This window comes from Melopsittacus undulatus, chromosome 9 (genome assembly GCF_012275295.1).
Source record: "Melopsittacus undulatus isolate bMelUnd1 chromosome 9, bMelUnd1.mat.Z, whole genome shotgun sequence".
In the NCBI taxonomy this organism is placed as follows: Eukaryota; Metazoa; Chordata; class Aves; order Psittaciformes; family Psittaculidae; genus Melopsittacus; species Melopsittacus undulatus.
The window spans coordinates 1124405-1139504 of record NC_047535.1 but is presented as its reverse complement, the minus strand read 5'-3'; the positions used below and the strand labels follow the sequence as shown (position 1 = coordinate 1139504).

Sequence of the window (15100 nt, the reverse complement as noted above, 5' to 3'; positions counted from 1 at the left end):
CACGGGCGTCTTCGTTCTTCCCATCGGTGCCTTCTGCCCTATGCATGGGCACAGGTGAGCCCCATGAGCTGCTGTCATACTGGGATGGAGATGGCTCCTTTTAGAGCATCCCAGAAGGGGTTTATTGTCTTGAAGATGGAAAACATGGAAATGGGGTTTCAAGTGTTGGAGTTTGGTGGCTTGAGGTGCCTACAATTCCTATTTTCAGTTAGAAATATGCAATTCCCATCAAAGTTATCCCCCAAAATACTGGGATTGAGGTCACCTCTGCCTCAGCCACCCCATGCCTGAAGCGATGCTTCACCTTGATGCAGAAGGTGGTCAATGGGAAGCCGGCTCCTCCTTGGCTATAAATGGGACCAGGATGCCACCTTTCACTTGGCCAGGGATGATTTTGCCTCTGGATCATCTTTTGGGTGAAAACCCCATTTTCAATTAGTTCAACACGTGTGAATTGGAAGTAGAAGTGGATTGGGATCTGTTGTCTTGGTGATGGATGGCAATGTTTGCTGCTCGGTTTGTGGTGCAAGGAGATACGTTTCCCATCTGCCTGCAGTGACTGATAACCACCGTGCATGCCTTGCACCTCCTGTATGCTAAACACCCTCTTCTGTACCCACATCTCCCCCAGGCCCAGCAGGAGCTGTTTAAATGCCAAGTGCTCCCAGTCTCAACCTGTTAACCCAGGTGGAGGTTTGCAATGGTGGAGTGCTTGAAAGACAACGTGGAAGCAGTCAGTGCCCTAAGAGCATCTCTCCAAGGATGACCAGGATGGAGCATCCTGTGCCATGGTAATAACCAGCCCCTGTGTGTCAGTGCAGGTCTGCACCCACTGGGATGGATGGGTCCTGTGCCATGGTAATAACCACCCCCTGTGTGTCAGTGCAGGTCTGCACCCACTGGGATGGATGGGTCCTGTGCCATGGTAATAACCACCCACTGTGTGTCAGTGCAGGTCTGCACCCACTGGGATGGATGTGTCCTGCTGGTGGCTTCCTGGGCTGTGAATACATCACAGCAAGGTGATGTCTTCTGATGTGGGAAGAAACCAGAGTGAGCCCTTGTGGTTCTTGCCCTTGCCATGGGCTGGTACCAGGTTGTGCTCTTGGTGCTGGTGAGGAGGAGATGTCTCTGGTGTTGGTCTGGTTTGCTTTGCCCTCCAAAGCAAGGCTGACCTAGTGATGTTTTCTGCTCCTTTCCCTGCTGTAAATGTAATGTAAATGATGTCCATGGGGCACAGACCCATTCCCTGCACCCAGGGTGCCTGTTTGGGAGTGAGATCTTGGCTGGACCTTCCTGAGGGTGAACAGAGGCTTCGAGGATGCTCAGGAAGGAGCTCGTGGCCTCTTGAGGCTGAGGATGCTGCTTGGACTTGGGGCTGCTCATCCCATGGCAGTGCCATGAGGGACCCCATCCTGCTCCCCCCAGCACTCCAGTATCCAGTATTCCAGCCAGGAAGCATCTGTGAGGTCTGATTTCTGCAAAGCCCATTACAGGGAAGGGAAAACACAAAGCAAATCCATATGGCACCGCTCGGGTGGGGAATACAAACCCCATACGTTGATCATAAAGAAGCCCCTTGATTGCAATCCCATCCTTATCCCAAGTCCTCCCAGGGCTTGGCTGGATCCTATTAAATGCCTCAGGATTCCACTGTAGCTTTTTGTTTTCCCTGGGCTATGCTGGAACAATCAAATGTCAGCAGGAGCAGCGGGTGGTAAAAGCCACTTCCCTCTGGGATGGGAAATGGGAATGGCTGTGGGTGCTTAACCCAGGATGAGCTGCTTAGAGAGGGATTAACTACTGACAGTGAGTGGTGCTGGTTGTGATGTACTGGCTTGTGTGGAGCCATGGGCAGGGAATGATGAGGATGGGGGTGAGGAAGCACATCCCAAATGTAGGATTACACTGGGAGCTGTGGTCCTGCACTGAGGCTGCTGGGGGCGATGTTCCCTGTGGAATCCCATTGATCCAATGAGGGTTTGGCTCCTCCTCAGCACCCACTTCCCGTTGGTTTTCCAGAGCGGCTTCTCCACCCTTCCTGCAGCATCATCCCCATCCCAGAACGTGATGGTACCATCAGTGCTAGCACCTTCCCCTGCCCCATAAGCAGAACCTGTCGGTGCCCTCATTCTGTGATTAAAAGGATTAATTACAGCAGCTGGAGGCAGGAATGCTGCAGGAGCTGGGATGTGCCAGCAGCCGGGACCGGCTCCATGCGGCACTAAGGGTCCTGGGGATGGGGATCTTGACCACATTCCCCTTTATCCATGAGCCTGGGCCACCTCTGTGCTCCTCACATCAGTTTCCAGATGTGAGGGTATCCACTGGGAGAGGTGGAAATGCTGGAGCAAAGCTGGAGCTGCTCCATGGTCCCTTCCCAGGTTGGACACAGGGGCTTGGAGCAGCTGCTCCAGTGGAAGGGGTTGGAGCTGGAGGAGCCTTAAGGTCCCTTCATCCCAACCCATTCCATGGCTCTATCCTAGGGGATCAGTGGAGCCAGGACCCTGCTCTCCCTTCCCATAGAGGGCACCTCCTCAGGGCAGCCACTCACATCCCTTCCCTCCTGGCCTCATTCCCAGTGTGCAGCCATCCCCTCCATGGCCCCATCCATGGGTATCCCAGGCAGGCTCCGGAGCCAGTGCCGGAGGTGCGGTGGGAGCAGTGGTTGATGTTTAACTGAGCCTTGTCCTGCAGGTTCCATTGGGCTCATTTAATTCCTCACCACGTTCTCCATGCTCTGGGTGAGCATCACTTCCAATGCCATGGATCCGGCTCCCGGTGATGCTCATGGAGCCATGGAACCAACCGGCTTGGAAAAGAGCTCTAATCCCATCGGATCCAACCATTCCCAGCCCTGCCAAGGCCACCCCTGCCTCATGGCACTGAGGATGGTGCCTGAAGCCCTGCCCTGGGCAGCCTGTTCCAATGCCTGCCCAGCACCCATGGGTGCCCATGGAGGACAAGGGCTCCCACTGCACCCTCTGCTGCCCTTCAGCAGCAGCACCTTGGCAACGGGCATTGCTGGGCACGGTGCAAACACCCGCAAGGGACAATTCCCAAGGTGACAGCCATGGAATGGGAATGTGAGGGTTGATTGGGGGGATCCGGGTTGGGTTTTCCCAAAGGATTGAGCTGTCTGTAAAGCTGAGAGCTGGGGCTGCTCTGAATGGAGCCAAGCAGCTCTCATAGACCCTGTATGGAGCCGAGTTCCTGCGGTGTGGAACTGCAGAATATCCATGGATGACCCTGGGCTTGCACAGCACGTTCCTAAGGCTCTGCCTTGGGGGATGCGAATGGCACCGCTCCTCAGGTCAGGCTCCAACACGGAGCAATGGGCTCCATCCCATCCCTGAGCATCCCTCTTGGTGGCTGCGGATCCCAGGGCAGCTGTTATCCCATGGGAAGCCGGCAGGGGAGGGTTAACGCGCTCCCCCCAGAGCTGCTGGGAGCTGTCATTAGAATGCAGGCAGCGCAGCCCGGATTCCAATGACCCCATTGCTTCTCCCTGCGAGCAGCACATTCCGCTTGGCTCCGCTTCCCAGGGCTGCTCAGTACACCGGGAGCAGCACCCACGGCCCCGTTGTGCAATGTGTTACCAACGGCTGCACTCACAGTGGGGAGGGGAAGGGAAATGCAATGGGATTGCAAGAGGGGAACTTCAGAGGGGGGTTCCTGCCCCGTGGTACCCAAGCGGACCCCATAACCTGGCTCGGGTCATCCATGCATCCATCCATGCATCCAGCCTGGAATGACTGAGGACTCTTTAGGAGGGGTTTAACTCCCTCCATGGATGCAGCTGAGCGGGTCTGGGGGTGCGGAAGCAGCAGGACCTGTGGGGTGAGGATGCTCAGGGCGCTCTGGAGTTAATGCCTTTCCCGGCCCTATCCCACTTCCCGGCTCCAGCTGATCCCGAGCACGACCCACGAGCACTTGGCCGCGGCCGTTTCCGGTTGGGTTTTGTTGCCTTTTTCCTGTTCCACTCCCGACAGGAGCCAGGATTCATTCGCTCCTCATCTGGGATCGCAGCCGGAGCCTCCGGCCTCGGCCTCGGCCTCACCTCCTCATCCCACCGGGAGCAACAGAGCCTCCCTGCCCCGATCCTTGCCCCAATCCCGCCCCCATCCCGCCCCGATCCCGCACACACCCGGACCATGTGGAATGTGTTTGTACACAGATGAGTAATAACAGTCGCCTGGAGCCAGCGCCGGGGATAAGGCAGCATCCAACCCAGCCCCGATCCCGGCGGAGGGGCCGTAAGTACCGCCCGCTCTGCTGTATCCCCCCGATCCCATTGCTTTCCCTGCCTTGGGAATGTGCTGGGGGTGATTGCACACATAGGGAAAGGCTGCGGTGGGAAGCAGCTGTGTGTGGATGGGGCTGTGCTTTCTCCCTGCTCACCAGCAGCTCGGGTGCTTGCAGTTGATATAAGTCCCACCCAGGAGTGTTTTGGGATTGGGATGAGGCTCTGGGATCAGGGAAGAGGGAGGGCAAAGAGCTCCAACACGTGCCTGAGCCGCACTGGGCTTGGACAGCCCCATACCCATGCATGGAGCAGGGAACTGCTTGTCCCAGCCCTGCAGACACCGGCCCCAGCTCCTACAAAGCCTCTGTTGTTCTGCTTGGGATTGGTCTTGGCACATCCCGATCCCGAGTGCTCGGAGGAGCCTGACTGCTCCTTCCCAGCCCCTTCCCTGCGCTGCCATAAGGAGCAGTGAATCATTAACTGTTCGGTGCTGTCCTTGCCACTGGAAGTCACCGCTGGGGCTGGCACCGGACGGTGCCATGGGCAGACTGTGCCATGGGGCACAGGGAAGCCAAGCGCATGGAGGGACAGTGATGGGGTGAGCTGGGATGTGTCACAGCTGCTCTCATCGCGGACAAACCACAGCCTTTAATGGTGACAGGAACCTGGAGAGGGGCTTGGGACAAGGGATGTAGGGACAGGCCAAGGGGAATGGCTTGAACCTGCCAGAACAGGGGAGACTGAGCTGAGCTCTGAGGCAGAAGCTGTTCCCTGTGAGGGTGCTGAGGCGCTGGCACAGGGTGCCCAGAGAAGCTGTGGCTGCCCCATCCCTGGCAGTGCTCAAGGCCAGGTTGGACACAGGGGCTTGGAGCAGCTGCTCCAGTGGAAGGGGTCCCTGGGTTGGAACTGGAGGAGCTTTAAGGTCCCTTCAACCCAACCCAGGCTGGGATCGTGTGTGGGGTGCAGGGGATGGGGATGGGGCACGACGGTGCTCGCAGCCCCCCCGCGGCTCTGACGTGGCCCCTATGGAAGGGCTCGCCCGGAGGGGGCGGGCCCGGGGGTGCGCCCGGCCCCGGTGACTCAGAGCGGCCGCACCAGGGACCCGGCTCATCCGGTTGTACCGAGTGCGGGGCTCGCTGCAAACCTCCCTCTGTCCCAAGGACCCCCCCGCAGCATCCCCATCCCCATTCCGCAGTGGGAACAGCGCAGGGGCCGCCCCGTCCAACAGCCTCCGGTTTAAGTCTAATCTTTAACCAAAGCGGCTCCAGCTCCGCTTTAGGTCGGGTTTTAGCCTCGTTAATCTTTCCCCTGCCGGAGCCGCCCCCAGCCGCCCCCGGGCACTCCCATGCAGGAGCCTGAGGGCTTTGCTCTGGAGCAGGACACGCAGGGCACGGGCAGGAGGAAGAGCAGGGGAGGTAAAGGGTAAGGGCAGGGACTGGGAAAGGGCAGCGAAGGGGCTGCGTTGGGATCAGCACCAAGGGCCACGGGTGATGGAGGGGGTATCATGGGTGTGATGGTGCGGGATGGAGGCAGGGAATCATCCAGGAGCAGCACACGGGAGGGTGAGGGGGCTCCTTCCCATGGGATGGAGGGGTGCAGGGAGCTGGGAATGCTGTGTGGGGCAGGAGGGGGGGACATCATCCTTATCCCACCTTTATTTCACAGCCCCGAGGTGGAGGCACCATCAGCAGGTAAGGATGGAGATGTGGGGCTGCATCCCATGGGATGTTCAATGGGGACCTTCCCAGAGGGGACCTGCAGCCCCCAAACCCATGCCCAGGGCTTTCTGTGTGACCTTGAGGTGCTCCAGGATGTGGGTGCTGATGGGGTGATAACAGGGATTCCAATCCCCTGGGTAGTGGACATAGGGACATGCTGCCTCTTCTCCCCCTGCCCCTTTCGGATACAGGATGCCATCTCCTCTCCCCATGCCATGGAATCCCCGCAGGAAGCATTTGCCATGTGTGGGTTTGGGATCTCCCATTGGAATGCAGTGCCACATCCCTATGAATGCTTGTCTTCTCCAGGCCACCCATCCTGACCCCAGAGAGCATCACTTCAGCCATCTCCATCCCATGGGGTGTGAGATGGGTCCAGGTGGGATGTGAGGCACTCCCAGGGCTCTCCACAGGGAAGCTGAGCTGAAAGCATCCCTCAGAGCTGGATCCTCAACCCACACGATGCTGAGCATCAAGTTACCCCGGCTGCTCAGCATCAACCAAGTGCCTAAGGTCAGACCTAACCTAACCCTAACCCTAATGGTTTCCTGAGGTTTGGGAGGGGGGGATAAGTGGGAGCAGTGTGTTCAGTGCCCCTTGGGATGGGATCAGTCCCCCCATGGGCCCAGGTCTCCATCCTTTGGTACCCTTAAACCTTCCCCTCCAACTGCCCCCCAGGGGTACCAGGAGCAGGGCATCCTCTTTGGGTATCGCCCCCCCCGGAGCTCAGCAGCCGATTGCCTCCTCAGCGTCTTCCAGATGACGAATGAGACACTCAACATCTGGACCCACTTTGTGCCTGCCTGGTGGGTACCATCCCTGGGGCATCAGCAGCCATAGCAGGAGGGGATGGGTGAGATGAAGGAGCAGGGATGGGGACCCCATGGGTGCGATGCTGCTCTCTCCCCCATAGGTACTTTGTGTGGACCCTGGTGGGTACCATCCCTGGTGCATCAGCAGCCATAGCAGGAGGGGGTGGGTGAGATGAAGGAGCAGGGATGGGGACCCCATGGATGCGATGCTGCTCTCTGCCCCATAGGTACTTTGTATGGACCCTGGTGGGTACCATCCCCTGGGGCATCAGCAGCCATGGCAGGAGGGGATGGGTGAGATGAAGGAGCAGGGATGGGGAACCCATGGGTGCGATGCTGCTCTCTGCCCCATAGGTACTTTGTGTGGACCCTGGTGGGGCGGCTGCAGGGCCCGGGGGGCCGGGAGGACCCCAATGCCTGGCCCCTCCTCGCCTACCTCCTGACCTGCTGCATCTACCCCTTGGCCTCCAGCTGTGCCCACACCTTCAGCACCATGTCCACCCGCACCCGGCACATCTGCTACTTCTTTGACTATGCTGCTCTCAGCACATACAGCCTGGGTAAGAGGTGTCCATGGGGGCTGGTCCCCATGAGCATCATTCTCCTCCCCATGGGATAAGGGAGATGGAAGCTGATTGTGTCCTTCCTCCCTTGGTGCTTGGGAAGGTGTTTGGACAGAGCCTTGGGTGTCATGGGCTAGGGGAAGGTGTCTGTCCATGGCAGGGGTTGGAACTGGATGATCTTAGGGTTCCTTTCCAACCCAAACCATTGTATGATTCATCAATGACACCACCACAACCAGTAACTGGGGGCTGGGTTCTGTACTGGGCAGCCCTGGGATGGAGGCCTGGCTGTGGGGCACTGCAGTCCTTGTAGTGAAGTGAATAGGGGTAAAAAGGCAGATTAAGGACAAATGCTGTCAGTGAAGTCAATGGTGTCCAGCCCATGGGAAGCAGCAGCAGCCACCAGGGTCTTTGCATGGCCCACATGCCTGGTTCCCTATGGAAAAGCATCCACAGGAGCATCTCCTGATGCTTCCCTCATCTGCCTTCATCCATCCCTCCCTTTCCTGATGCAAAACCAAGGTCCACAGCAGCTCCCATGGGTGCTGGTGGGAGCAGAGCTCATGGATTCCTCCCGTATTCCCAGGATCCGCCTTGGCATACTCGGCCTACATCTTCCCAATGGGATGGATCAACAGCACCTTCCACCAGTGCTATGTGCCCATCGCTGTGTTCAACACTGTCGTCAGCACCAGCCTGTCCTGCTACTCCAGGTGAGCTGCAGCATCAGCACCAATGGGTGCTGTTAGGGAAGGGTTTCAGCTCCACAGATGGGCCTGGAGCTCAGGAAAGGGGGAAAAGGGGAATTTAGGGTTGGAAACTGTTGGCACTAAGAGAGTTTGGTGCTAAGAACACAACAGGCATGAAGCAGCTTTCATTTGTGGAGGTTTAGAAGGTTGTTTCCTATGGTGCAGCCTGGCAGGAGGACAAGTGGCTGTTTGTCTGTATGTGTGTGTGCAGGTGTGTTCATACATGTCTGTGTGTCTGTGTGTGTGTGTGCAGGTGTGTTCATACATGTCCGTGTGTCTGTATGTGTGTGTGCAGGTGTGTTCATACATGTCAGTGTGTCTGTATGTGTGTGTGCAGGTGTGTTCATACATGTCTGTGTGTATGTGTGTGTGCAGGTGTGTTCATACATGTCTGTGTGTCTGTATGTGTGTGTGCAGGTGTGTTCATACATGTCTGTGTGTCTGTATGTGTGTGTGTGTAGGTGTGTTCATACATGTCTGTGTGTATGTGTGTGCAGGTGTGTTCATACATGTCTGTGTGTCTGTATGTGTGTGTGCAGGTGTGTTCATACATGTCTGTGTGTCTGTATGTGTGTGTAGGTGTGTTCATACATGTCTGTGTGTCTGTATGTGTGTGTGCAGGTGTGTTCATACATGTCCGTGTGTCTGTATGTGTGTGTGCAGGTGTGTTCATACATGTCTGTGTGTCTGTATGTGTGTGTAGGTGTGTTCATACATGTCTGTGTGTCTGTATGTGTGTGTGCAGGTGTGTTCATACATGTCAGTGTGTCTGTATGTGTGTGTGCAGGTGTGTTCATACATGTCTGTGTGTCTGTACGTGTGTGTGCAGGTGTGTTCATACATGTCTGTGTGTCTGTATGTGTGTGTGTAGGTGTGTTCATACATGTCTGTGTGTCTGTACGTGTGTGTGCAGGTGTGTTCATACATGTCTGTGTGTCTGTGTATGTGTGTGTGCAGGTGTGTTCATACATGTCTGTGTGTCTGTATGTGTGTGTGCAGGTGTGTTCATACACGTCTGTGTGTCTGTATGTGTGTGTGCAGGTGTGTTCATACATGTCTGTGTCTGTATGTGTGTGTGCAGGTGTGTTCATACATGTCTGTGTATCTGTATGTGTGTGTGCAGGTGTGTTCATACATGTCTGTGTGTGTGTGTGTGCAGGTGTGTTCATACATGTCTGTGTCTGTATGTGTGTGTGCAGGTATCACAGCATCACAGAGCCCTCTGGGTCTTTCCTCCTGGTCCCCCCTAGCACAGGGCTGTGTTTGGATGCTGCTGCCTTGGCAGGGATAAAGATGCTCCTACTCCCTGCAAAGGCAGCAGGAGGATATCACACTGAGGATGGGATGCAGCAACACATCCCTCTGGGAGGGGGAGTGCTGAGCTCTCCATATCCCTGCATATCTGCCTCATTTATGTGCCTGTTGAGTGCGAGGGGTTTCTCTCACCTTTTGGTCTATGGGTTACTCACTGGAGTGGAAGGTTTGGTCCTATCCTTGGTATTCCTGAGCAGGACTCCAAACTGGAGCATTTCTCTTGGACCCCTCAGTGCATGAGGCCAGCTGGGGCTTGGTACTTTTCCCTTATATTCCTTACTTCTTTCCTTCTTTTTGCCTCTTTTCCCCCTCTTATCTTTGTCTCTGTTGTCTCATTAGATGGGCTTAGCAACTGCAGCTCACTGACCATGGTACTTACCCCTTGAAGGTAACACATAGGAGATAATCAGCGACTTGAGACCAGTCCCAGGTTAATTTGGGTTGTTTAAAAGAGCAAATATTGCTCTGCAAATTTAACTGTCAGCATCCCCCTGCTACAGAACCGTGTGTAAGGGTGTCCCCTTGGCCTGTCCCTACAGGCCCTTGTCCCAAGCCCCTCTCCAGCTTTCCTGCAGCCCCTTTAGGCACTGGAGCTGCTCTCAGGTCTCCCCTTCAAGAGCCTTCTCTTGTCCAGGCTGCCCCAACTCCAGACCAGGGATGCTCCAGCTGCAGAGCAGGGATGTTCCAGCTGCAGAGCAGGGATGTTCCAGCTCCAGAGCAGGGATGCTCCAGCTCCAGAGCAGGGATGCCCCAGCTCCAGATCAGGGATGCTCCAGCTCCAGATCAGGGATGCTCCAGCTCCAGAGCAGGGATGCTCCAGCTGCAGAACAGGGATGCTCCAGCTCCAGAGCAGGGATGCTTCAGTTCCAGAGCAGGGATGCTCCAGCTCCAGAACAGGGATGCTCCAGCTCCAGAGCAGGGATGCTCCAGCTGCAGAGCAGGGATGCTTCAGTTCCAGAGCAGGGATGCTCCAGCTCCAGAGCAGGGATGCTCCAGCTCCAGAGCAGGGATGCTCCATCCCTCGCAGCACCAGCCCAGCACAAGGGGGGCTCCGGGCTCAAGCTGAACCGCTCCATGGGGAGCTGCTCTAGGAGCTGTGCAATGGGTGGTGGTGCTCGGAGGGACCTGCCCAGGCACAGCAATGCAGCCGCTCCCTGGGCTGGGCTGGGGTCACTGGAACAGGACACACACACACACACACTGGTGTTGGGGTGATTCATGCTCACAGCATCAGTGCTGCCTCACCTGAACCCATGGCTCCCACACCACAGCAGCAGAGCATCCTCAGCCTCTGCAGGGGCCCCATGCATGGGAGGATGCAGTGGTGTCATCTGGCAGGGACTTGCCATGGGGCATCGCAGGGAAGGTGTTCATCTGTTCACCTTAAGGTCCTCTCCAAGCCAAACCACTCTGTGATCCCTGTGCAAGCAGAGGAACTTGAATAGGCTGTTCATGGTGAGAACAGAGCACATGTGGACTCTGCTACAGCTGCTGTGAAGAGAGCACTGTGCTGGGGTTATGGTGGCTCTGTCTGGGCAAAGTCCTATACCTCATCACCCTGCTTTCCTGCAGAATACTATTCCCTGCCCAGACATGCACTTTCCTCCTCATCTATGGTGTGACTATAGCCAACAGGCTGTTGCTTCCATTAGAGTGGTGATGTCATTGAAAAGTAATCTGGTTCATTCATTGAGGCTGTGATTTCGGTAACTCTCTCTGTGCACTCTCTGCAATGGCAATCACCAAGCCTTGGCAAGGTGTAAAAGAGAAGGATGCTGTCCCATTTCATGCATTTCAGCCATGAGCTGTGATACAGCTTAACTGTATTGATGAGCACAGCCTGAATGCAGCGTTACCTACCGAGCCTTCCAAGCCAAGGCAGATGTATTCTTCTTGATTGCTGGGCTCAGAAAGCTCAGGTTCAAATCCAAGAGTGAAAACTCAGTTAAAACCCTGACACAGGGGAGATTTAGATTAGATATTAGGAAATGATTGTTCACTATGGTGTGGTCAGGCCCTGGCACAGGTTGTCCAGAGAACCTGTGGCTTCTAAAGCCTTCCTCCCTCAGCTCAACGTTCACCACATGAGCTGAGGTTGGTCTCAGCTTTAACACCCCCAGTGCTGCCCTGGCTGAACTCACAGTGATGACGGGAGGGTGACTGTGCAATGTCTGCACTGTAATCCAGCAGTGGAACCCAGACTAATGGAATCCAGACTAATGGAATCCAGCCTAACCAGCAGTGCTGTGCCATGGGGATTATCTCCTCTGTTTCCCTCTAGGTTTCTGGAGGTGGAGCGGCCCATGTTCAGCAAGGCTTCCCGCATCCTGGCCTTTGCATACCCATACCTCTTCGACAGCATCCCTCTCTTCTACAGGGTATGGCTCCCTGTGGTCACAGCTCCAGGATGGGTTGGGAATATCAACTGCTGCATCTGAGCCTGGGATATATGGGGAAATATTCCTTTTTTAAAGGGAAACAAACTCCAGCAGGAAAGGGACTGGGTTATTTGTTCCTGCACCTATTGACAGGCACATTCCTTCCACTTCCAAGCTCAGACTTTGCCCAGGCTGGGAAGTTACTGCCTCAGAAAGCTGCTGGTTTCCCAGTTCCTCAACTGGAGCAGGGTGGGAATTGTGCTGCAATGAGGACCAGGGATATGTGGGGCTGGGATTTACATGGACTAGAGGCGACAGCTGTTGTATTGAGCCCTGGCTCCTGCCCTGGTGCTGGGTAATGGGCAGCCAGAGGTGATGGGGACTCAGGGAGCTGCTCTGCCTCCTTTAATGTGTTGTTCTCCTCCCTTTGCATGGTCCCCTGTGTGGCTGCCTCCCGGCTGCTGCAGTTCTACCTGTGCATGGCAGAGAGCTGCACGGAGGCTGCCATCCCAGTCCATTACAAGCACACTGCTCTTGCCTTCCTCACTTGCTTCATCTTCGCCAGCCATCTGCCAGAGCGGCTCGCACCAGGACACTTTGATTATATCGGTAAGTGCCAAAGGGTGGGTTGGAATTGTTTCCTCATTATTTGCAAGGAGAAAGCATATTAATGCATGAGTGATGCCCAGAGGTTATAATTCATTCCCTGCTGGAGATTCAATATGTGGGTTTATGTATGAGATAGAGCAATCTTGCCTCGGTAAAGTAGGAACAGCTCCAGAAACATGCTGGTTCCAAAATGGTTCAGAAGGTTTTGTGACCCCAAAGCACTCATTTCTCATGCAAAACCCTTCAGCTGTGGCATAGCTGCTTCCCAGTGTCAGGGCACTGCAGGAGCAGCCTCCAAGGGGACTGGATGGCAGTGCTGGGGTTTTCCCTGTTCCCCCATCACGCCATGCACAAGCACAGTGCTCCTTAGTGCTGCCCAAGGTGACTGAAGCCCTCAGTGAGTGCTCCTGGCTTTGCTGCAGGGCACAGCCACCAAGTTTTCCATGTCTGTGGCATCATCGGCACACACTTCCAGATGGAAGCCATCATGATGGACATGGCTGAGCGGCACGACCGGCTCCTGCCCTCCTCGCTGCTTCCCTCCTCCCTGCAGACCCTGGCCTCGATGGGCATCTGCATGGCCATGAACCTGGCTGTCATCGGGCTCTGCTCCATGTCCCTGCGCTTCATGCCAGAGCCTCTGCAGAGAGAAAAGCCACACAAACATTAGGCTCCGGGTCTAGATGGTGTTTATGCTGCTCCATGGGACAGACCCCAAACAAGGTGTGGATATGGGTGAGGGGTTTCTTCACCTACACTCTCTGAGAAAAGGCTTATTGAGGTTTTCTCAAGAGCAAACCACAATTGCACTGGTTTTGTACATAGAGCTTCCAAGCTGGGGACAGATGATGAAATGCTCTTAATCAACTTGCTGTTTTATCATGAGATGTATTTAAAATACTCCTAACTTCTTCTATCAAAGGGAAATAAGTGCTAACACTTCCCAAAGCAATAGGCATTCCCCAGGTCTGCCTTAGGGAGCAATCAGGGAATGTGGGCAATGCATCTGGTCACACAGATGGCCTTGTCATTGGTTGAAAGCAACAGCCAAGCCTCTTTGGTGAAGGCATGACCAATGGCTCTCCCTGAGGCTCCTTAACTAAGGTTTTCACCTTGAAAGTGGCATTATATTGAGATTAAAACCTCAAACACCTGTGTTACACAGCCTTACACTAAACCCAAGTGCCTGACACATGTGGAATTGAGACCAGAGACTGATTATGGTTTAAATTCAGCTATTTTTAATCATGACCCAAAAAGAGTTATTCAAGGAGAACTCACCATAGGAATTCCATTCTCCTCTAGAATGGCTTTATTCTGGGTCCAATTCTGGTGCTTAGGTAAATCCTAGGAAACGAATGTCCAAGGGGGAGCTGAGCTCCTACCTGCATTTGCTTGGTGGTTGATGGAGCAGAGTGTGGGGGGCACTGTCCTTCCCTCCTGGCACAGACACCTCCATCCTGGTCATGGCTGGGCTCCTTCTCTAACCTCATTTGTGGCATCAAACATGAGCTGAGCGAGAAGCAGGAGCCTGTGCAGTGCAGAGCTGGATGAAAGGCAGGGTTTGGAGTGGCTGATGCATGAGGGGGGTCAAACCCTGTCATTTTAAGGCATTTCCAGTGTTAACCCTCGGCTCAGCATCAGCCCTGTGCTCTGCCTGTCCCCCCTGCCTCTCCCTGCTGCTGTATTTGGATTTAGCAAGGAGAAGCAGAGTGCACGGAGAGAGCCTGGAGGTGCCAGCACAGCAGGGATGGAAGCTGTCACCTTGGATCTACCAACAGTGCACACGAGGTACAGGAATGTGTGATGCAAAGCTCCTTGATAATCATACGGGTGTGACATTTGTTGTTGTGTACAATTGCCTCTCTCAAGGTATAATTGATGCACTTTTGAGTGACGATACAATGGCTCATTCCATCTACCACGGGACAAGGAAGTCTTGTTGGGAAATAGCTTTCTTTTGAGAGCTGACCAAGATTTCTATTAATATTTATAAGCACTGGAACGTTATTGTTTATTCAACAGTTTTATTGCATTAAAAGAGAAAACTAATATAACTCTTGCACTGACCTACACCAGCCTGATTTGTATAGCTCCATAGAAATGCTGCCTGTGCAAATTAATCACTCCAGAGATAATTGCTAATGATTACAAAGCTCATTTCCTTGGTGGGACCAGGATGGAATCTGGCTCCGCGTGCAAGGCGTTATCAAAGGGGCTGTCCAATGTACATCAGTCCTTGTATGGTTTTTCTTGGTTGTTTTACTTGTGGGTTTGGGAAGTTCTCTCATGCTCCTCAGGTGAAATTACATGTAGGAAAACGACATTAGAATGCATTTTCCATTACCATTATCCCACTGGATCCTGCAGCGCTTTGCAGGGACCCTTTGTCTGGCACATACTGGAAGAGTGAATGTTTGCTCTTGACGCAGCCGGGTTCCTTCTGCAGCTGGAGATGGGCCTCAAAAACCTATTGAATGTACTAAATTCTATTCACAGAAAGAAATAAAACCTGTGTCAGATTGTTACGAGTGGATAATACAGGATATGTATTTACTGGAACATGTTCCATTGTGTGTCTGCATCCCATCCAGAGCAAATCCCATACAACGTAATGACCAGGCACCCTGTGCCAGCGCCTCAGCACCCTCCCAGGGAACAGCTTCTGCCTCAGAGCTCAGCTCAGTCTCCCCTTGGGCAGGTTCAAGCCA

At 54.5% G+C, this 15100-nt stretch overlaps 1 protein-coding gene across 1 annotated transcript; it reads left to right on the top strand.

The window, feature by feature from the left end:
* Positions 1-4016: 4016 nt before the first annotated feature.
* On the top strand, positions 4017-14945 carry PAQR5 (progestin and adipoQ receptor family member 5). The gene is made up of 9 exons (XM_034066386.1): positions 4017-4256; positions 5912-5937; positions 6274-6477; positions 6643-6770; positions 7131-7336; positions 7926-8052; positions 11684-11780; positions 12248-12389; positions 12812-14945. Exons 3-9 carry the CDS (start codon positions 6427-6429, stop codon positions 13057-13059), a joined length of 999 nt encoding a protein of 332 aa, XP_033922277.1. The 5' UTR covers positions 4017-4256; positions 5912-5937; positions 6274-6426; the 3' UTR covers positions 13060-14945.
* Positions 14946-15100: the final 155 nt, after the last annotated feature.

Bases quoted from the DNA above. Each gene is read 5' to 3' on its own strand.
- PAQR5 (XM_034066386.1), top strand. From the start codon at position 6,427: ATGCTGAGCATCAAGTTACCCCGGCTGCTCAGCATCAACCAAGTGCCT. The intron at 6,771-7,130 runs GTGGGTACCATC...TCTGCCCCATAG, and splicing joins ACCCACTTTGTGCCTGCCTG to GTACTTTGTGTGGACCCTGG. The intron at 12,390-12,811 runs GTAAGTGCCAAA...GCTTTGCTGCAG, and splicing joins AGGACACTTTGATTATATCG to GGCACAGCCACCAAGTTTTC.